General features: G+C 45.9%; 1 protein-coding gene and 1 long non-coding RNA gene across 3 annotated transcripts in view; one reads left to right on the top strand and one right to left on the bottom strand.

Annotated features, from left to right (window-relative positions):
- Positions 1 to 2,946, top strand: part of ADGRD1 (adhesion G protein-coupled receptor D1) — a 293,282-nt gene extending 290,336 nt beyond the window's left edge. For both annotated transcript variants that reach the window (XM_083418242.1, XM_083418243.1), the window contains one exon: positions 535 to 2,946. In XM_083418242.1, coding sequence (XP_083274368.1) covers positions 535 to 630 — 96 coding nt within the window. In that variant the 3' untranslated portion in view covers positions 631 to 2,946. The remainder of the gene's footprint in view (positions 1 to 534) is intronic.
- The window catches only part of LOC310666934, a 396,489-nt gene that overhangs the window by 308,611 nt on the left and 64,011 nt on the right, over positions 1 to 23,867 (bottom strand). The gene's annotated exons all lie outside the window — the stretch shown is intronic.

Here is a 23,867-nt window from a genome sequence, read left to right as displayed (position 1 = left end):
CTGTGTTTGTCTTGCTATGCTGTTTGGTGAATACATAGCACTATTAGTTCCAGGGCAGATGTGCACACGGTTGTGGAAAGGGTCCCTTGCAAACAGGAGACTCGAGAACCACTGGACCTTCTGGTTAATCAACTGTTTGCCTTAGTTCTGCCCTAAATTCCATATTTCTTTGCTCAGACACGACTGCATTTTGGGAATCAGAAAGGGTACTTTTATAGAGCCTAGATAAACTTGCAGGTATGTTTAATGTTGTTTATTAACTGCTCCCTTTGATGATGTGAGTTCTGAGACAGGGATGGGGAACCTGTGCCCCCCTAGAGGTTGTTGGACTCCAACTTGCATCAGCACCAGCTGCCATGACCAGTGGACAGGGATGATGGGAACTGCAGTCCAACAACATCTAGACATGGGTTGCTGCCTGAGGGAAAGCCAGTGGGTTCAAGTTTACTTCTCTGGGAGTCAGCGGTAGTTTGCTTGAAGCAGGAAATGTTCTTACACAGTTTTCTTCCTTTCTCTCCCACCTTCCCACTCCAGATAACTGGGAACAGGCCAGGAACAACCCCCACTAAACTCAACACTTGGGACAAGAGTACCAATTCGGCAAACAAGATTGATCTCTCAGCAGTTTGACGGCAAACCCTAACGACCCTCCTCTCTGATATCCAAACTGTATCCTCAGGATCTTCGACATGCTGCCTGCCTGTCCAGTATTTTCTCAGAATTTGTGCCAGTAGGAACCACTCCTTTAACCACCACCTGCTAAATTGGGGAGATAATTTCCCATGCTGCATTGGGATTAAGTCAGTCCTTCCAGCTTCTGTTAGCATTACATACTGCCTGCCACTCGTCCATTAGGAATAGCTATGGAATAGCTAGTGACAAAATACACTGGATGGTCTTGTAAACAGCAGCAGAGACACTAAGTGTGGGGAAATGGATTGCACTCCCTCAGTAATGGGACTTCGGACGTTTAATGGCACCTCAGGAACGATGATCATGACATGCTTTTCCGCCTTGCAAAGCAAATGTGTGTTTTTGTGTGTAGCATTATTAAAACCACGCCATTCCTGTCTAGCGCTACAACCCCAATTTGCATTCAATAATATGAGCAGTCCAATTACCCAGGAGAAGCATAGCCAGAGAACACCCAGCCAACAGACATATCACCTGGAAGTGGCATGGAAGTCAAAGACAGAAGGGGAAATAGAGTCAGGATCAAGCAATGTATCACGTGGCACTTTGGCCTTGGGACCAACAATGATAGCAGATGTTGAGTGTGCATGGCCTATGCATCTGTTTGGGCTTTGCCACGGTAAGTTCCAATGACTGCTTTGTTCACCTGCAGGGTTATTTTATTGGAGTGCTGTCTGCACCAGCCAAAACATCCTTTGGTATGAGTCAGGTGCCTGCAGTCTTTCAGATGAGAATCAACGACTGTCTGCTGAATAGATTTTGCGGACAGAATTAACCTGTATGCTTTTGGGAATCATAACAGAGCTGACTCTTGGGTTTATCTGTCTTCTTTGCCCGGCAGCATCGGATGCTGAATGCCAAACAGGAGCACGCTCTCCCCACAAAGAAATGCAAAACAAAACGAAAACACTTTCATACAAATCAGCAACAACAAGAAGAAAAATTACTGTGAAGTCGTCAGCCGGACTGCAGCTGGGATTGTGTTATTATCCACAGATGTTGTTATTTTATTTTATTTCATCTCCTGATAAACAAACCTTTAGTCTTTCCAGCAGTGCAGTGATGCAATGTCTTTTGAAGGGGAAAGCAACACCTGTTTTAATTCTACAAATGTATTTTTTGCCTTTATTGGTTTTGCTACTCGTGTTTATTTTCTGATACAGTTCCAGGAATTGCATAGACTCAGTTCAAGCCACCTTTGCAGCCGTAAGGGCTGGCAGATGGCTTTCTTAAACAGGCCAGCACAAGGGGTTCTCACCACCATTGCCCGCTTGCCCAGCACTGCTTCCTTGCAGTGAGAGGTGGCTGGGAAAGTGTCTATATCATTGCCACAACAGCTAGAAATCCTGTTTAAGCTCAGGGCTTATCCCCACTTGCCTTTCCAGGCACAGTGCACACATTAAAATTCTGTGTCTGGGTATCTTTTGTTGTTGTGGTTCCAGAGCTCTCCCTGCAGAAAACCACTCTTTAAAGCTGAATCAGACCAAACAGCAATCTGTGGACAACCCAAATTGTTGTGCTTCTGCTTTAAAGAGTGGGTTTTTGCAAAGAAAGTGCGGGGGGGGGGGGAGTGTGGACCTGTGCCTGGAAAAAGTGGAGCAAAAGAGAAGAGTGGGTAAGCGCTCAGTAAATAATAATAATAATATTTTTTAAAAAATCAATTATATTAATGTAAATTCTTCCCCTGCTCCCAAGTTTAAACTGAACTGTTTAGCTGCCTTGGTGGTGGTGCAAGTCTTCTCCTGGCTGCTTTGCCCAGAATGCCTCACTCTGAGGAAGAATCCCCTTGGATCATTCTCAGAGTGAGCAATAACAGGAGAAGGGTGGAGAAACCACCAATGTGGCAGAGCTGCGGCTTTCAGCTTTTTTCGTTTTTGCTCTTCATGCCTGCAACATGGGAGGGGGCAGAGGTGATCTTGATTCAAGTGTAGGATCTCACCAGATCCAGAGGACGGGAGGCATGTCTTATTTATTTATTTATTTCACAAGCTTTCTACACCACGTGACTGTAAAACAAAATGAACAAACCCTCCAAGTGGTTTGCAGAAAGGATAAAACAATAAAATCACTGGCAAAAAAAACCCAACAATTAAAGGCGCTAACTGAAACATTATTTTGAGCTGGAGAGAGAATGGCAACCCAAGCAGAGCAGAACAGGACCAGCGAAGAATGAGGCGACCAATGGAGCGAGCTGCTTGACATAGCTGCTTCATTCTGCCTCCTGATTGGTCTGGCCCTGAGTATTATTATTTTTTTTTAAAAAAAAAAAATGAACGGGGGATGCTTGAGACTAGAGTTCAGCGGTAGAGCATCTGCTTTGCATGCACCTACCTTTGCAGAGGGACGCGGGTGGCGCTGTGGGTAAAAGCCTCAGCGCCTAGGGCTTGCCAATCGAAAGGTCAGCGGTTCGAATCCCCGCGGCGGGGTGCGCTCCCGTTGTTCGGTCCCAGCGCCTGCCAACCTAGCAGTTCGAAAGCACCCCCGGGTGTAAGTAGATAAATAGGGACCGCTTACTGGCGGGAAGGTAAACGGCGTTTCCGTGTGCTGCGCTGGCTCGCCAGATGCAGCTTGTCATGCTGGCCACGTTACCCGGAAGTGTCTCCGGACAGCGCTGGCCCCCGGCCTCTTAAGTGAGATGGGCGCACAACCCTAGAGTCTGTCAAGACTGGCCCGTACGGGCAGGGGTACCTTTACCTTTACCTTTGCAGAAGGTCTCAGCTTCAGTCCCTGGTATCTCCCACTATGGCAGGGAAAGGCTCCCATCTGAAACCTTGGAGAGCGGTTGCCATTCTATGTAGATGACATCTACCTAGACTGGCCACTAGAAAACACTGAGCTAATTGGTTTGAATGGGTATAAGCCAGCTTCCTGTCTATCTGTGGAAGAACTTTAGGTGCACTCCCATCTGGTAAAGGATGGTGGTGAGCAGGGCCGACCTATCCATGAGTCAAGGTGAAGTGACCACTTCAGGCAGTGGGATCCACAGGGGCAACAGTTCTGGCCTCCAAGGAATGCACTGCCCACTGCTTCTGCTGCGGTGGCAGTGATGGCTGTGGTGCGCTCCTTGGAGGTTGGATCTGCTGCCTTCTTGACAGCCCATCCCTAATTTTGCTGCTACAGTGACCTCTTGATGAATAGGAGGTGCTGCTGGACTCCTTCCACCCCAGAGGAGAAATGGCTGGGTTTTCCCCCTGGGCTCTGCATCTGCCTGGTTGTTCCTGAGCCCAGACAAAAAAGCAATCTAATCCAGTGATATAATAATAATAATAATAATAATAATAATAATAATAATAATAAAAAAAAAAAAAAAACAGTCATACCTTGGGTTGAAGTAGCTTCTGGATGAATATTTTCAGGTTGCGCTCCACAGTGACCTGGAAGTAACGGAGTGCATTACTTCCAGGTTTCGCTGCTCATGCATGCGCAGATGCTCAAAATGACGACCTGCGCATGCGCGGAAGCACCGAAACACGACCCACGCACGCGCAGACGCGCAGTCATGTCTTACGTTCGCTTCAGGATGCGAATGGGGCTCCAGAACGGATCCTGTTCGCATCCAGAGGTACCACTGTAATAATAATAATATCCATACTACTAATTAAAATATCCATACACTGCCCATCTGCTGGGTTGCCCCAGCCTCTCTGGCTGGCTTCCAACATATATAAAACACTGAACATTTAAAACTTCCCTAAACAGGGCTGCCTTCATAGGTCTTCTTAAAGTTCTTTATCTCTTTGACATCTGATGGGAGGGCGTTCCACAGGGTAGGCGCCACTTCCGAGAAGGCATTCTGCCTGATTCTCGCAGTGAGGGAACCATCAGAACCACCTCAGAGCTGGACCTTAGTGTCCCGGCTGAACGACGAGAGTGGAGATAATCTTTCAAGTCCATAATGTTGTTGCAGGCATGATGTGCTGTGGTTGGCTCTGAAAAGGAAGGGAAAGCGGATATTTTGCAGAAGAGTGGAGTGGGGGCGGAATCGGCAAGCCAGTGCAATGGTCCTGGGCTCCCAACAATGGGAAATTGTGGCTGTTACGTCTGTACCAGTTTATGCCTGTTTTATTTATGACCGCATGGTGAAGTTAAGTAACTGAATTTCCATGCTTTGCATGTACATATTTAACAACACCTTTTTTTTAATGTGTGGTGGTTTTTGGAGCTAGAAAACACTGTATTAAGAACTGTTTCTTTGAAAATCATTTTTGAAAATCCTATTTTCTTTGATCAGACACACTTTCTGATCAGACACACAGGGTAGTGTGTATGTGTTCATGTCGTGGAGGCTGGGCCATTAGGGCAAATAGGAGCCCATCCCCACCAACATTATTCCCCTCCTGCCTGTCTTCTCACTTAGAACCACTGCCTGTTAGCTTCTTCCTCCTTAATTTGTGTTGTCCTTGCAGAGAAGAGAATGGAGACAAAACTAGAATTAGTTGACTGCACCTTTGATGGGTTCTAACCACACCTGCCATTGACTGGCTCTGCCTTCCTCCTTACCAATCCCAATGGGCACCAGCCACCTCTGTGGGCATGGCACATAAGCACTGAAAATGAGTAAGCCATAAATGTTGCTTTTGCATCTTTCTCTGTTCCTCGTGCTGGACCTTGTGCATTTTCTCACTGCTTTGCAGAGTGCAATAAATGTACCAAAGAAGGAACGCTCTAACAAATCTCCTCCTCCTCCTCTTCTTCCACAGCCCTTTTCTAAAGTATGAAAGTCTTGCCATTTATTTATGGGCTCTATAATGTGGCTTTTGTGATACGTCTTCAAGGCAGCGCTGTGTTGTCAACAATCTGGAACCTTAATTGAATGAGATGTGAGTTAAAAATAGATTATGTAGCAGCAATGATGACTTTGCCTCTAAAGTAATAAAATGGTTGATATGACTGCTCCCCCTGCTGCCTCTCAAAATGAAAAAACAACAACCAACTTTCAATTTCTTAATAAAGATGAATGTGAGCTTGCTCATTTTTTCTCCCTGTCATTGTAGATTATAAGAGCATGGCAGGGGCTGAGGGGTGTGTGTGTTGTAGCACTATGAACATCAACACTTGGGACAGAGTTTTAGTACAAGGTGCAGCCCAGGCAATCAGAACATCTATACCCATTTTTATTCTCTTCTGGGCAAATCTTGGGGGCAGGAAGACAGGCACATGACAGTGGTGCAATGAAGTTGGAAGTAAAAGTGGGCACAACAATGGAATGCAAATTTTACCCTTTTGCAATACAGTGGTACCTCGGGTTAAGTACTTAATTCGTTCCGGAGGTCCGTTCTTAACCTGAAACTGTTCTTAACCTGAAGCACCACTTTAGCTAACGGGGCCTACTGCTGCTGCCGTGCCGCCGGAGCACAATTTCTGTTTTCATCCTGAAGCAAAGTTCTTAACCCAAGGTACTATTTCTGGGTTAGCGGAGTCTGTAACTTGAAGCAAATGTAACCTGAAGCGTATGTAACCCGAGGTACCACGGTAGACTAGTTTCTACATGCACTAGTCACACAGCCTTCTCTTTCCTCCATCAGAGGCTACACCAAAGTTAGCTTAGCTGCCTTGAGTGCATGAACGAAAGGTATGATGTAGACACTGGGTTTTTCAGTGGATGAGCTGAACCCACACTGCCCCCTATCTTGCCAGAAGAAGCCATAGCACTGGCAATGTGCAACTATACGCATCATGTTGTTATCAAATTCATAAATATGGAACCAGGTCCTTACTGAGTACAAGACCAACAATATGATGCTGATTTTGGGTACTCCAGTGCAACATTGCATCTATTTCATCAGGTAACTGTGTTCTGGTTAGATGAGTTGGGCATCCTATCTCCTCCAAAAACCAACCAGCAGACATGCCTTAAGTTTCCCAACTCAGATGAGCTGTCCTTACAATGGAAAGCTGATAACAGATGGCCCATTAAGGGTGAGATCAAATTATAGGACACAATTTTCTAGCGTGACATCCGGAGATTGCTTAGGGAATAAAGTTCTTTTCCCCACAACCAGGGAGCCTGTTTGTCAAGGCAGCTGTTCAGAGACCACTTCTTGTAAAGCAGACAATTAGCCAGGTGGTCAAATGACCATTAGCTGCCTGTATGTCATGTCGGGTTAGAGCATTGCCTTCTGTGGAAGAGCAAGCAGAGGAAATGGTTCCCTGCCAGAGATTCTGGCTTTCATCCCAGGTGCTCCTATGACCCCCATTGTCATAATATTTGATTACCTCACAAGTATTAGTTTAACACTAAGGAAAGAGTCAAATCAAGACTTCAGGATGCAAAGAAATTGACACTGAATATCAGCCAAAAGTGAAGTTTGAGGTGAAGTTATGTCAGAGCTGAGCCTTAGGCAGCCATACGTACAAGCTAGCAGTCAGGAGTCGGTCAATAAGTTAGAAGCTAGATGTTTAACGACATTTTGTTTCCTAGGCTAAATCTCAGGGCTGTATCCAACATTCTCTGTCTGTTAGTGCAAGGGCTCTTCCAATAGTCGATGGGTGAGTTTTGATGTTGCACAAGAGAGGAATCTGTCACAATTGCTCTAGCAGAAGCCCATTGTACAATCTATTGTGCAACGAGGTTATGAGGAACCTGCCCATGTATTCTCTTGCACAAAAACACACCACTGATGCAAAACATTTTTGCCAGCAGAACAAGTACACGACTAAGTGACTTTAACTTAGTGCTCTACTGGATACACTCTTCTCCCTGCCTGGTCTCAGACAGCATGACAAATGGCCAGGCAGGGGCCACATCTGGGGGGGGGGGCAGAAAAAAATTCAAGGAGGGAGCCGGGGCTCCTCAACATTCTACAGTGGCCATGCAGCTCCAAAAATGACCTCCCCAAACTGAATGGGCGATAAAATGGCAATTGCAATTAAATGTAAGCAAGTGTAAAGTGAGGTATGCCAGGTCAAAAGGGGAAAAAAAGATTTCATGTGTATGCTCACAGGGTCTGAACTGGCAGTGACTGACCAGGAGCCAGACTTTGGAATCATAGTGGGTAGCTCAAGCAGATGTTGATCCAGCACGAGGCAGCTGTGAGGCAGACAGATTCCATGCTAGGGGTCATTAAGAATGGAACTGAAGATAAAACCACCAATATCATAATGTTGCTGCGCAGCTCTGTGGTGCAATCACATTAGGAGTACTGGGTACAGTTCTAGTTGCCTCAGCTCAAAAAGGCCATTGCAGGGTTGGAAAAGGTTCAGAAAAGTACAACAGACATGTTCAATGGGATGCAGCAACTTGCCAAGAGGAATGGTTTGGGACTCCCCCCCCCCCTTCCATAATCTTTATTGGTTTAGATTAAAAACATAGATACATAACAAGGTTTAGTACAGAAACAGAAAAAGGAAAGAGAAGAAAGAAAAGGGACAAAGAGATATAATTATACATTTCTTCTGCGTAAATACAGTAACATGTTAACACTTAAATTCATACAAATACAAACTCACAAAAAGAACAGAAAAGGTTTCTAGAAATAAACTAAAAAAGACTTCCAGATATTCTCATTTACTATATCTATTCTTTCCTTTGTACCGCACAGTCTCGTATTACGCTAGTTTATTTTCATAGGTCCACACAGAATGTCATTTACACTTTTTATTTTATAAGAATCACTCTAATTCTGCCACGGGTTTCTTGTTCATACAATAGTTTTTAAAAATATTCTTCAAATATTCTCCATTACTTATAGACTCTCTGTTTCGGATGACTGTCATCTTTGCCAGCTGGAGGTATTCAACCATTAGGGCTTGCCACTCTACTATTGTAGGTATTGTTTCGTTCTTGCATTTGGGACTTTTTATTCCCCCCCCCCCCAAAAAAAAAATACTGGTTTTCTCTTATAACACACAGACAAAAACACAAAAGAAAAACATTACATTTGACACAACATAAAAACTTAACAACAATAAAAACACACAATATAAAAGAAGAATTTCTTCTTCTTGTTCCCTGGTGTATTTACATTGCTAAAAGACTTCCTCAACACTCTCCAATCTGGATTTCATCATATCACATACTTAGCAGTTCCCAGTTTCATATTTATAACATCAGTATCTTCTTTCATTACAAACTTCTTAACCTTACTACCAATTGTAATCCATAATAATCTTTATTATTAGCAACCCTTAGCCTAATCTGTTACTTCTAGGAATTTCTTAATTATCTTATATTACAATATCTCGCTAAATATTCTTTAAATTTCTTCCAGTATTCTTGTGTTTCCTCCTCTTTCTGGTCGCAGATTCTTCCAGTCAAGTCAGCCAGCTCTGAAACATTTGGGACTTTTTAGTTTATAGGAAAAGGGAGTAAGTGGTGACATGATAGAAGTTTATAAAATTATGCACTCTATGCAGAAAGTGGACAGGGAAAAGTTTTCTCCCTGTGTCATAGCAATAGACCTCATGGACCTCCTATAAAACTGAATATTGGAAGGTTCAGGTCAGATAAAAGAAAGTTCTTCTTCATGGAACTTGCTTCTAGCAGAGATGGTGATGGCCCCCAACTTGGATGGCTTTGAAACAGGATTAGACAAATTAAAGGAGGATCAAGCTATCAACAGGGACGCGGGTGGCGCTGGGGGTAAAACCTCAGTGCCTAGGGCTTGCCGATCGAAAGGTCGGCGGTTCGAATCCCCACGGCGGGGTGCGCTCCCGTCGTTCAGTCCCAGCGCCTGCCAACCTAGCAGTTTGAAAGCACCCTTAAGTGCAAGTAGATAAATAGGGACCGCTTTATAGCGGGAAGGTAAACGGCGTTTCTGTGTGCTGCGCTGGCTCGCCAGATGCAGCTTGTCACACTGGCCACGTGACCCAGAAGTGTCTCCGGACAGCGCTGGCTCCCGGCCTCTAGAGTGAGATGAGCGCACAACCCTAGAGTCTGGCAAGACTGGCCCGAACGGGCAGGGGTACCTTTACCTTTACCTTTACCAAGCTATCAACAGCCACTAGCTATGATGGTTATGTTCTACATCCACTGTCATAGGCATTACACCTCTGAATAACAGTGGCTGAGAATCACAGGTGGGCAGAGTGATGCTGTCCAGCTTGCAGGCTACGCAGAGGACACTGTGAGAATGGGATGCTGGTATGATCCAGCAGGAACTTCTTAGCTCTCAGTAATTGCCGGAAGCTATTTCCTACTCAGCTTTCACTGCAAAGCAATTCTCCCTCACCACAGGCAAGTAGCTAAGTGGAACTGCGCACCCCCAGCTGTCCATGAAGCAGTTGAGGAGAGTCATTTGCCATCACATCTTGGGAGATTCCCTCACCTCTCATTCCCCGAGATTATTTTGAATAAGGAACAAAATCAATCCAGATGAGAAATACCTCTTGGGTGAGATACCTCAGCGAGTGGCTGAAATAACCATCTCTCACATACAGCTCCAAGGTTAAAGATGGATCTGGAACAATTGATATCCCACTAACTCAGTTTCCACCACTGTGTTCATTGCATGAATGAGCATAGAGTGATTATATCCTTGGTAGTTTTGATGAAAACTTTATTATTTAAGTGACAAAAATGGCTCAGCAGGGACTGAGATATAAACTTCTGTTCCATGTTAATATCAGAAAAGTATATTTTCTTCCCATTTTTGGAAAGTTGCTTTCTTTTCAATGGATCTTTTGTTCTTCTGGACATTACATTATGACAGTATCTCTCATTTAAAGCATATTTCCCTATAAGGTATTTTTTTATTACGTCTGCATTTTTTCTTGGAAGGCCCACTGCTGTTTACACCATGGGTGGTTATTGCAAAGTAATTGCCCCCATTCAGCCAATTTTCTTCTTCAATAATCCCGTTCATGCCTGGAATTGGGGCAATGCTCTCTGTCTTGTCAGCTACAATGCTAACTATGCCACAAGCACTGGTAGATTTAATGGGCACAAATGTGACTCATAGAAATTTTGTTTGCTTTTGTTTTTGCCAAGGGATCCTTATAAGTTGTGGCTTAGCTCTGATGTACTTTGCTAGGCTCAGAAATATGGATTGCAGCAAACATGCCTTGCCTGCCTCTCTGCCCTTAAACTGGGATGAGGAACCTCAGGACCATGGGACAAATGTGGACTTCTTGACACTCTCTCCCTCTTCCTCTCTCTCCCTCTGGCCCTTGTGACTCTCTTCAGCCAACATCAGTTACCTTTACTTCACACTTTCCTGCTTGGAACGTGTCCTTAAACTCTTATCATTGTCCCAGTTGCTCTATACATTCAAAGCAGTATCGTACTGCTTTAAGCAAAGAATCCTGGGAAATGTAGTTTGATATGGATGCTGAGAGTTGTTAGGTGACCCCTGTTCCCCTGGCAGTACTATAATACCCAAAGATGCCTGGCAAGAGAGATTTAGTGTTAAAACACTCCAGGAATTGTAGCTCTGCGAGGCAGAATGTCCTAACAATTCCCAGCACCCTTAACAAACTACAGCTCCCAGGATTCTTTGTGGGTAGCTGTGACAGTTTAAAGTGGTATGATACTGCTTTCAATGCATAATGCAGATGGGGCCACAGTGCTACTTGCTTGCATTAGAATAGAGAAGAGTGTTTGAGTGTGTGTATAAACTAAAGGGGCGCGGGTGGCACTGTGGGTTAAACCACAGAGCCTAGGACTTGCCAATCAGAAGGTCAGTGGTTTGAATCCCCACCACGGGGTGAGCTCCCGTTGTTTGATCCCAGCTCCTGCCAACCTAGCAGTTCGAAAGCACACAGTGCAAGTAGATAAATAGGTACCACTCCAGTGGGAAGGTAAACAGCGTTTCCGTGCGCTGCTCTGGTTTGCCAGAAGTGGCTTAGTCATGCTGGGCACATGACCCGGAAGCTGTACACCGGCTCCCTCGGCCAATAAAGCGAGATGAGCGCCGCAACCCCAGAGTCAGCCACGACTGGACCTAATGGTCAGGAGTCCCCTTTACCTTTACCTTTTATATAAACTAAACACAAGGTAAAAGTTAGGTTCATTTTTTGCCTATTTTTGCCTCTGGCCCTGCCCACCATTGTCAGAAGGGTAATTTGCCCTTGCTTGGAAGGCAATGCTGAAAGCTATTCACCACCCTTGCCTTAAACCTGTATGGTCAACAGCCCTGGGACAACCACATTTCCGAGTGCTCTTCGTGCCAGATTTGCATTCATAGCATCATGCCAAGCAGCAGAGAGAGGAGTGAGGAGGGAGAATTGCAGCCCTGCCACTTTGAGGATAAGTGAGGTGTTGGTAGAAGGAGACGAGCAGGTGAGTATCTGGTTGGCCCATCGGTGGGACTGGAGAAAAGGTTGGACAATATGGTCTTCCTAATGACATTGTGGGGTCACGGCAGGATCTGAACAAGGTCCAGAAATCTGGGGCACGGAATTAAATAAGCTATGAATTGGACTGAAAAACTCACAGGGGAAATAGTAGGGGGGTGGGAATATTTTTTGTGTACACAGTCACACGTCCACCTGTCTTAGAGGGAAGTCATAGCTAAGAGGTAGAACATCCATTTTTCATGCAGAATGACACAGCTTCCTGTGTACCTGCTGTGTGATCAGGAGGCATTTATGTGTTGCTGGCAGAAAGAGGTGTTGAAAGCAGCACTGGACATTTGAGGTCCCCCTCTACCATCTGAATGTATCCCATAGTTCACTGCAGGCAATGATGATGCTCAGAAAGCAAGACTGATGCCCTTTCCTCCCTGAGGCAGCCCACTCCTACTACTATTACTACTAGCAGTAGTAACACTACTAGTAGTATGAAGAGGGCTCTTTTTGTAAAGAAGGAGACAGCAGACAACAGTTTGCCATGGTAATTTCATAGAGTAGAGACCCCAGTGTAATGTGCTCCAAGCCCCTGTAATACAGGAATCACAACTAAACACTATGGAATCATAACAACAAAAGAGTTGGAAGGAATCACCATTGTGTGAAACTGTAGGGAGCGTCAGCTTATTAGATGTAGACACTGAGAAGCAGATTGTGGAGAAATTCTCTCATTTCATCCTCCAGGTATTTTGGATGACAACTCCCATAATACATAGCCACTGGCTGGAGTTGGTTGGAGCTGTCCTCCAAAATATATGGAGAGCACCAGGTTGGGGAACACGTGACACTGCCAACAGATGGTTGTTAATGTTGGAACAGAACTCATGGGGTGAGGGGGCAGTGCAAGGAGTCCTGGGGAAAGGCTCATAAATATATCAAGCCAATTCTAAATTGAGTGGAGAGGAATTTGCCCATCACTGCACAGAGCCATAGCTGTCAACCGTCCCTTATTTGGCGGGAAATTGGCGTCCCTTATCCCAGCTCTGTGTCCCGCTGCTGTCCCTTATTGATGATGTCCCTTAAATTTCCCAGGTTGCAAAGGAAGCAGCTCCTCTCCCTCCCTCCCTGCCGGCCAGGGAGGAGGGAGATTCCAACTGTGTTGTTTGGCTGCATTGCTCAGCCAATAAGGAGTCTAAGAACGACTGGGGGGGTGGAGCTTGCATGCCTTATGCCAATCAAATCGGCCGCATTGCCTGGGGACTCGCCTTTGCTCAGTGCTTCCCAGCAGAGAGGTGACGGTGGTTTCCCTTGCTGCATCCCCTTTCTGGGTTGCTGTGCTGTGGGAACCACCACTTGAGGCTTCGTTTGGCTGCTGGCTGGGCTTTCTGCCTTTGGCTCGGAAGGGCTCAGAAGTCCAACATACCTGTGCTTGGAAAATCCCTTATTTTGGCTCCTGATCCCTTATTTTTGAGGCTGCTGGTCCCTTATTTTCAAATCTGTAAGTTGACAGCTATGCGCAGAGCCCCCTAGAGAGAGCACTCAACCATGCAACCCCATTTGCCTCCAGTCTGAAATGGTACAGCCCAGGGACAGTTTTTAATCACACAATAAGCAATTTGACGAAATGAGTCTCCCCTAAAATGGTGTCTCCAGATACTTTGGACTGCAGCTCCCATCCTCATTTGGGCTGATAGGAGCTACAATGCAAAACATCCAGGGAGCACAAGGTTGGGGAATGCTGGTGCAACTGGAATCCAAGAGAAAACCCAGTACTCAGGACTTTATGAAGATAAAAGTGATTTAGCCCAGTGGTGAATCATGGTCTTAGAAGTTTCTATTTAATTGAGACAGACCTTTGCTCCCCAGATGACAGTTCTCCTAGGAAGACCATCCCTCGGTGTCTAATCAAGATCAATTATTAAAACATGTTTAAAATATTCATTTGGCTTGGCAGGTTCAGGGAATGGCAGGACTTTCTGCATCTTTATTTAATGCTCTCCTTTTTTTGTCTCTTTGACATGTGTGTCAATTCCCATAAAAAGTACCCTTGGCACTGGCATCGTTGCTTCCATCTCAAAGTTAGCCAACTGCAGAATTGGCTGAAATTCAAACTACCTGACTAGAACGTGGGGTTGACAATGAACTGAAAGCAAAGTCATACAAAACGAGAGGCTGTGATGGCCACCAACTCTGATGGCTGCAAAAGAGGATAAGCCATCTTCCAGGGATTTTTTAGCTGCAATTTCCGCATTGCAGACTAGATGACTCTTGGAGTCGCTTCCAAATCTACAAGTCCTAGTGCCGGCCTCTCCCTGATGTTCTAGCTTACTACATGCAAGGATTGTTTTTATTTCATAGATCATTCAAGAGACTGTCCCCAACACCTGCAATCTGAAGTCTTTTGCACTGTGCATTATGGCATTTTCCACTTCATTGGGCCCATTAATTTCCTACCCAGCATGACAAACATCACCTGTCACCATGAGCTGACACATTCCTAAGATATATCCCTAGATAAAATTAATGAGGTGAAAAATCATTGGGTAATTTTTACTGTGTTAGAAGTAAGATGTGAATTAGCTCAGGAATGCATTTTTGCCTTTGGGATTTTTGAGTGATATTGTGTTATTGTTGTTTAATTTTGGAGGCTTTACCAAAGCCTGGTTTGAGGTGCCCCTCCACAGAAGAGGCCCTGTTGCTCAAGATTGGCTAAGGAACAGTTAGTCACATTTTCTTTTAGAAGAATTTTGCCCATGGGCAGCATAATGGGAATGGGAGGACACACCAGAATCAGGATTGAACTGGGGACAGAGCATGCTGGAGAGAGAGGTTTGGAAGAGAGATCTTTATTCTTTCGTGGCAGAGTTAAGCACAATGGCAATTGCTCCAAGCACATTAAAACTTGATTAGATTTTACACCTGCCCTCATCCACTTTTAAACAAACATTCCCCACAAAAATACTTTGGCTAGAATAAATCTCAGACACTTAGGTTTCCAAATAAGTGAAGATTTCACTCACAGACTTTCCAGAAGTTATAGCAAACAAGTCTCCATCCGCTGGCAGTAAAACAAAGAAGAAAAAGGTTACAAACAACTTAAAAAGAAAAGTACTTGGTTTCTTTACAAAAAGGATCATGCAATCTTGGGGTTAGCAAATACCTTTTGGAGAGATTCAGTTCACTTTTTTTTTTATTGCAGTTGGGAGCCGTTGGCCACATGGCTGCTTGCAAGTTCCAGGAAGCACGAAGAGAAAAAGGAGGGTGGGGGTGGGTAGAGAAGCAGAGGATGCTGAGAGCCTGCAAAATCACATCCACTCTGATAATCTGAGCTCAGGTCCTCAGTTTAACCCTTTCATGCACCCAGGTTTGAGTCAGTAACTATACAGTGGTACCTCGGGTTACAAACTCCTCGGGTTACAAACACTTCAAATTACAGACTCCACTAACCTGGACGTAGTATCTCGGGTTAAGAACTTTACCTCAGGATGAGAACAGAAATTGTGCCAGTGGCAGCGGGAGGCCCCATTAGCTAAAGTAGTACCTCAGGTTATGAATGGTTTCAGGTTAAGAACGGACCTCCAGAACGAATTAAATTTGTAACCGGAAGTACCACTGTATATTACAACAGCTCTGATTAATCCTCAAGCAATGCAGGACACAATTAACTGAACAAGCAGTGACATGGGACAGGGCTTTCTCTGTGTTGTTGTTTAGTCGTTTAGTCGTGTCCGACTCTTCGTGACCCCATGGACCAGAGCATGCCAGGCACTCCTGTCTTCCACTGCCTCCCGCAGTTTGGTCAAACACATGCTGGTAGCTTTGAGAACACTATCCAGCCATCTCGTCCTCTGTCGTCCCCTTCTCCTTGTGCCCTCCATCTTTCCCAACATCAGGGTCTCTTCCAAGGAGTCTTCTCTTCTCATGAGGTGGCCAAAGTATTGGAGCTTCAGCTTTAGGAACTGTCCTTCCAGTGAGCACTCAGGGCTGGTTTCCTTCAGAATGGATAGGTTTGACTCTCAAGAGTCTCCTCCAGCACCAGAATTCAAAAGCATCAATTCTTCGGCGATCAGCCTTCTTTATGGTCCAGCTCTCACTTCCATACATCACTACTGGGAAAACCACAGCTTTAAATATACGGACCTTTGTTGGCAAGGTGATGTCTCTGCTTTTTAAGATGCTTGCTTTCTCTGTAGTAGCACCTTATTTATGGTATTCCCTCCCCTTGGAGATGAATGAAGCACCTTCATTAATTGATGGTTTCCTCCAGGTCTTTAATGAAAATTAAGTTGCTTGGGGTTGGTTGAAACTGAAATGTTAAAGTTGCTGCCGAAACGCAAATTAACAATAAATGATAAAGAAGAATATTCATAAATGATTGGGGAGGGGAATCATTCCACAATGTTTTAACTAGTTCTTAATAATAGATATGGATGAATGTTTTCCTGTGTCATATAGCACAAATGCAAAAGAAACTTATAAATAAATTACTAGGATTTTCTATCTTTCCTTACCCTCACTATATTAATTAGTTTAACCATATGAGTTACTCCCCAACCTTAAGAATCCAATCTAATATGGGGCTTCATGATCCCCCCCCAATTACCATTATATAAGCAGCTGTTAATAAATGGATCGTGATTTCTTTTCTTTTTTATTAGTTTTTATTGGGGGGTTTTGTGTTACAAAGCAAACAGATAACATTGTCTGTTATGTCTAGGTCTTTCAAAAATAACTGGATAACTAAGAGGATGACTAATATGCCTTATTCTGTTGTAATGTCAATTTCATTTATTGCAGCAGTCCAAAATGCCATTATTTGGGGAAATATAGTTGTGTTGAATCATATGGCTCTATTGAAGCTTTATGATTAGTTTTATTGTTTTTGAATTGTGGATATTTTTAATAGCGTGGGATCCTGACAGATGAAGGATGAAGAATGAGTGAATGAATGAATGTATATAAAAAGAGACACTGAGAAGTGCAATAGCCTGAAGGAGTCATCCCTGGGCTTGGACAAACTTCATAATGGGAAGCCCTGAAATCAAGAGCGAGTGGAAAAGACCCACATTGATCCATTTCAATATCTTGTTCCACCCTCAGGGGGAACTTGGAGACGGAAAACGAAGACTATTCCACAGTGTACATGGCAGTATAGGTGAGAGCGTCTGGGCAAACCGTAAGGAGGGGCATAGTCATGGCAGGCAGAAGGTCCCAGGTTCAAATCCCTGGCAGGGCTGAGATAATAATAATAATAATAATAATAATAATAATAATAATAATAATAATTTATTTATACCCCGCCCATCTGGCTGGGTTTCCCCAGCCCCTCTAGACAGCTTCCAAAAGAATATTACAATACAATAACCTATTAAACATTAAAAGCTTCCCTAAACAGGGCTGCCTTCAGATGTCTTCTAAAAGTCTGGTAGTTGTTTTTCTCTTTGACATCTGGTGGGAGGGCGTTCCACAGGGCGGGTGCCACCACTGAGAAGGCCCTCTGCCTGGCTCCCTGTAACATGGCTTCTCACAGCAAGGGAACTGCCAGAAGGCCTTCAGCGTTGGACCTCAGTGTCTGGGCTGAATGATGGGGGTGGAGATGCCATTTAAGGCTTTAAAGATCAGCACCAAGACTTTGAATTGTGCTCGGGAACATACCAGGAGCCAGTGAGAAAGAGTCATATCCTGAAACCCTGGAAAGCTTCTGCCACTGAGTGTAGAAAATGACCGCTCTCCACATCAAATGGAGGGCGCCTTTGCGTGTCTGCGCGCAGGACCCCTGATCCTACGTGACTCCCGCCAGAGTGCTCCTGGACCTCCTGCCAAAGTTGCGAACCTTGAGGTTCCCGCCAAACCACAGTTCAATTAACCAGTCGCGACTGGGGAGGTGGAACCAGGTGAGCGGACCACAGGAAATGAACGCTGGTTGGACAACATCAGACATGGCCTCATGGAATGGTTGTCGGACTGTTAACGGTTTTTTCAGATGTAGGTGGTCTTGCGGTCTCGAGTGGCGGTTTTAGGCCTTGGGCGGAATCCTTTAGTCTATCTTCCCAAAATGGGGGGAGGGGCGTGATGCAGTGACACACGCCCCCTCCCCCGCAGCAGCAATCCCAGGGTTCGCCTTTAAAGGGGTTGTGTTGAAGGGAGTCACTGGCCATACTCTGAAAGGTTGTCAATGCACTCCCCTGTGTTGCTGTGATGGCCTGGGATTCGTACTCGGAGGCTGAACCTGAGGAATCCCAGCCTGCACAGGAGTCCCCGCCTCCAGAACCAGCTGAGCTGGGGCTAGGGCTTGAGCCTGAAGGGTCCTCACCTGTGCTGGATCCTCAGGTGCAGGCACCAGCTGAGTCTGCTCTGGCTCCTGAGGTGATGGAGGACCCATTGCCTGCAGGTGCTCCACTCTCAGCCCCGTCAGGGGAAGCTGAGGTTGCCTCTGGGTCCGGTAACCCTCCAGCCTCTCCTGAGCTGCAGAGGCTCAGGGCAGAGAGGTGGAGGGAACTAAGTTCCCGCAGCAGGAATGCTCGCCTCCAGGCCAGGAGAGGCGAGTCACCTGTGGATCAGGGCCACCCTATGCCTCGGGGCAGATAAAAGCCAGCCAGCCCCAGTCCCAAGTTGTGGGAGCAATGTTGTCGGTAGCCTGTTCCTGCCTGCACCCTGTCCCGCTCTTCTGCCAGAATTCCTGACCTCACCTGACTCCCTGCCTTGGACCCAGCTTCAGCTTTGATGGATAGCCTCCATACCACACCCTCGACCTCGGACTGGACTCGGACCTAACCGCACGGTTGACCCTCGGGACCAGCACAGTTGCAGAGAAATGGGGGAGGGGCTCTCTGCTTAGACATACATCTTCCAGAGCCAGCCCAATCCCCAGACAGATTGGTCAACCCTGATGTGCCCCAGATCTCCGGCCGGGGACTGGGAGGAATAAACACCCAATGCCTAAGCCAAGGTCTTCCTACATCTGAAAGTTTAATAAAGTTGTGGCCAATTTTAATCCCATAATATGTTGTGATATGTCATTATTCCACCCAGGTGTTGCCTGGGGTTGGGGGAGGGTCTCTGCCTGGACACGTAATGTGATCTCAATGGATCTCAGTATAAGGAAACTTTCTATGTCCCTATGAGCTGCAAACAAATTATTAGGGCTGCAACATTGATGGGTGACAAGTGAGCTTATCTAAGGGGCTGAAATGTCTCCCAATGCACTTTCTCTCCCCCCCCCCCATTTTCTCTGTTCTTTGCTGCTCATCTCATCCACTACTTTGACCACATTAGGTTTTTAGCATCTTCTTCCCTTGGCATACTGACCCTAGCCAATCAAGCAGCACATAGCCAACATGACGATCTTTTGAAGACAATGATAGCATTGTGCAGCCAGTTCAGAGTGAGGGCAACACTCCCTGACCTCACTCTGAATCGGCTGCAGAAAGCACTTTCACCCCACAACCTCCATGTGCAAAAGCAATACAGTGGTACCTCAGGTTAAGAACTTAATTCATTCTGGAGGTCCATTCTTAACCTGAAACTGTTCTTAACCTGAAGCACCACTTTAGCTAATGGGGCCTCCTGCTGCTGCTGCACCGCTGCCATGCGATTTCTGTTCTCATCCTGAAGCAAAGTTCTTAACCCGAGGTACTATTTCTGGGTTAGCAGAGTCTGTAACCTGAAGCGTCTGCAACCTGAGGTACCACCATATACCCTAGTATCAGGTGCTAGGGACGGCCAAAGGCTCATCCACACTTAAGCTTGATCTGTACTTTGATCACATTCTGTACTGATTTCTTGTTGCGGGTCCGAGAGCTTTTTCGTTCTGCTGCTACATCCTGTTAAAATCTGGTGTTAACTGCTAAAACGGGTCTCCCAGTGACAGTCATCTCCTGAAAGATCCCTTTTGGATTCATTCTGTTCCATTTGATTTGTGGGATTATATTTCAGAAGCCAGAAATGAAGACGGGGGGCTTGATATTCCGCCTTTGTAAGACCAGCTGTTAAATGCAGCGTTTAATATGCGGCACATCACCCGGCATCACTCTCCAAAACCAAACTGCAAGCATACCTTATTATTCCCCAAATCACTATATGGAAAACAATTCCACACACAACCTAATGAATAATAATATTGATGGGGTTTGATTAACACTAAGAGGCAGCAGCGGTGGGGAAAGCAGGTCAGAAAGAGGAAAGAGACGACGCAGTAAGTGGCTGAAATACATTTCTTTCATTATTCATTAATTCCAACGGTGTAGGTAACCAGCGTGAAACAGCAGCTTTTCATAATGTCTCTGATTAGCTTATCTGCACAGGGTAAAGCACACACGAAAGCAGGTTTTCTATTTCCATAGGAGCTTTGGCAGGCAAAGGAGAAAATAGACTCTCTCCCCTGAAATGGAGGCCAATTGTATCATGTGTCACGGGCCCAGCTGCCCAGTTTGAAGGCAGCAGGGAAAATAGCCAGGAACGGACGGATTGGCAAAAATGTGGCACCCTCATTAGTCACCGAGCTAAGAATTAAAATAAATGAAGAAGTTAAAAATAGGTGTGGTGTTTTGTTTTGTTTTTAAGAATCCTACATCAGTAACCATTGACAAAACCCTTTCTGAAACAAAATGCATCTTAAGACAAACTATTAAGAACATCTAGGAGCACTGGCGGAGGAAGGGGGTGCGGTAGGTGCAGGCCACCCTGGGTGTCATCCCTGAGGGGGTGGGGTGACATCACCACCCCACACCCCAGGGAGGCTCGTCCTGCTCCCGGGGGTGGCTAGCCCCAGCCCCGGGTGCACAGCCTAGAAGTTTAAGAATGTGATGTGATGGACTTCATGAACAAACACAAGAATGCAGAGGAAGGTGCCGTAGTGAGACAATTGGTTCATCTAGCTCAGTATTTCCTGCACTGGTTGGCAGCAGCTCTCCAGTATTTCAGGCAGCGTCCTTCCCCAGCCCCAGCTGGAGATTCCAGGGGTTGAATCTGAGGCCTCCTGCATAAAGATTGCCTGGAGTTACATACAGCTAGGGCATGATTTGTTGGTTTACAGCAGTCATCATCCTTGAGCATTGGGCCATGCTGGCCGGGGCTGATGGGAGTCAGAGTTTACCAACTAAAAGGTAAAGGTAAAGGGACCCCTGACCATTAGGTCCAGTTGTGACCGACTCTGGGGTTGCAGCGCTCATCTCGCTTTATTGGCCGAGGGAGCCGGTGTATAGCTTCCGGGTCATGTGGCCAGCATGACTAAGCCACTTCTGGCGAACCAGAGCAGCGCACGGAAACAGCATTTACCTTCCCGCTGGAGCAGTACCTATTTATCTACTTGCACTTTGACATGCTTTCGAACTGCTAGGTTGGCAGGAGCAGGGAATGAGCAATAGGAGCTCACCCCATCGTGGGGATTCGAACCACCGACCTTCTGATCGGCAAGTCCTAGGCTCTGTGGTTTAACCCACAGTGCTGCCCGCGTCCCTTACCAAGTAATAATAATAATAATAATAATAATAATAATTTTTAAATTTATATCCTGCCCATCTGGCTGCATTTCCCCAGCCACTCTGGGCAGCTTACAACATATATAAAAACACAGCAAAACATCAAACTTTAAGAAACAAAATATCCCATACAAGCAACAAACAAATCAATAGAAACCAATCACAACAACAACAACAACAACAACAACAAACAGTTTGCAGTTATACCCAAATTAAAATAACCACCAACCCCAACTAAATATTTAACCAACACCAACCCATCAAAAACGAAGCAGAGGAACCGAAATTAGAACCAGCTGGAAGAATAGGTTAACGGCAAGCGAAGGATGTCAACTGGGCTCTAAATAAGAAATGATGCAGCTATGCGAGGAGATGATGATGATCCTATGTTTGGAACAGGAGCGGGGAACCTGATTTCAAGAAATTGTATTAAATTAATTTAATTTGGTTTGATTTGTAATAGTTTGGAAAAATAATTTGGAAAAATAATTTGGAAAAAAGAACCGCTTAAAACATTTTAAAACATTTTATCCAGTTGCCCCAACCCAACAGTTGTTCCAGCAATCTCCCTGCGGCCTCCCAGGAGCCTCTTTTAGCTGTTCAAGGTGAGTCCGGGCCCTGCCCCTAGGCCAGGTAGAAATGGGCCATGCAGCAGGGAGAAGGTCTTCCTTCCAGCATTCGCAGCAGCATTGTGGTGGTGGTGGTGGTGGTGGGGGGTTCCAGGTTATAAAGGCCAGATTAGTATGCTTGGCTAGGATGGGAGAATCTGGATTCAACACACACACATACCCCTTTGGCCTTGATGTTCACTGAATCAGTCAGCATCTCACAGGTCGGTGGCTGTTGTCATTTTTAAAAAGTCAAGTAAGGGGGGAACATGGTAGAGGTGTATAAAGTTCTGCATGGGGTGGAGAGGACAGATAGGTGTGGGGGGAGTGGGGGGAGATGTTTCTCTCCCCCCACTCATAAACATAGAGCCTGGCATCATCCAACGAAGCTGAATATGCAACAACTCAAGAGGAACAATAGGAGACACTTCTTCACCTACAAACTGCGAAATTTGCTCCTCCAAAATGTAGTGATGGCCACCAACTTGGATGGTTTTAAAAGGGGAGTAGAGAAACAGCGGGTGGTGCTGTGGTGTAAACCACAGAGCCTAGGGCTTGCCGATCGGAAGGTCGGCGGTTCGAATCTCTGCGACGGGGTGAGCTCCCATTGTTCGGTCCCAGCTCCTGCCAACCTAGCAGTTCGAAAGCGCGCCAAAAATTGCAAGTAGATAAATTGCTGCCGCTCCGGCAAGAAGGTAAACGGCGTTTCTGTGAGCTTCACCAGAAGCGGCTTAGTCATGCTGGCCACATGACCCGGAAAAACTGTCTTCGGACAAACGCCGGTTCCCTCGGCCAGTAAAGCGAGATGAGCGCCGCAACCCCAGAGTCGTTCACAACTGGACTTAACTGTCAGGGGTCCTTTAAAAGGTAAAGGTACCCCTGCCCGTACGGGCCAGTCTTGACAGACTCTAGGGTTGTGCGCCCATCTCACTCAAAGAGGCCGGGGGCCAGCGCTGTCCGAAGACACTTCCAGGTCACGTGGCCAGCGTGACATCGCTGCTCTGGCGAGCCAGAGCCGCACACGGAAACGCCGTTTACCTTCCTGCTAGTAAGCGGTCCCTATTTATCTACTTGCACCTGAGAGTGCTTTCAAACTGCTAGGTTGGCAGGCGCTGGGACCGAGCAACGGGAGCGCACCCCACCGCGGGGATTCGAACAGCCGACCTTTTGATCAGCAAGCCCTAGGCACTGAGGCTTTAACCCACAGTGCCACCCGCATCCCATTAGGGGTCCTTTACCTTTACCTTATTAGAAAAATTCACAGAGGAGGAGACTGTTAATGGGTACTTGTCATAGAGGCTATGGGCTGTGTCTAGCAGCAGAGGTTGTGCACTTCTGAATACCAGTTGCAAGCTTTGTGCTCAGCATTTTGAAACCCCCAAGTACAGGGCTTCCCAAATACCCATCACCAGTGCCTGCCAAGCACACCTTTGTGTGCCCTATACCTGATGTCATACATGACCTGCAGAACAGTTGAGGGAAGCTTGACCAAACCAGCCTTGTAAGCGAAAAGGGGAGCCTGGTGGGCTGAATTAGACCTCTGAGCAAGAGGTTTCCCATCTCTGCTGCAGGTTTTGGCTCAGCCTACAGAGGTCACAAAACCCCACCTTGTTAGCTTTTCCCTTGCTGGCAAATCGTTCTGCCTTCATACTTTCTATAAGAATCTTCCTTCCTCTGCTGACCTCTTTATTAGAAATGGTTCAGGGCCACAAAGAGCGATTATCAATATATCTCAGCTACAGGAGGGAGAGAAAGCGTAGAAAACAATAATGAACATTTATGGAGCAACATAATCCAGTTATTGATTTCCAAGGCTTGCAGTCCTCTGGGGAGCCTTGCAAATCCACTCTGAGTTCTGAGC

This window comes from Podarcis tiliguerta, assembly GCF_965153285.1.
Source record: "Podarcis tiliguerta genome assembly, chromosome: 16".
NCBI classification, from domain to species: Eukaryota; Metazoa; Chordata; class Lepidosauria; order Squamata; family Lacertidae; genus Podarcis; species Podarcis tiliguerta.
This window is presented reverse-complemented; position numbering and strand designations above follow the sequence as displayed.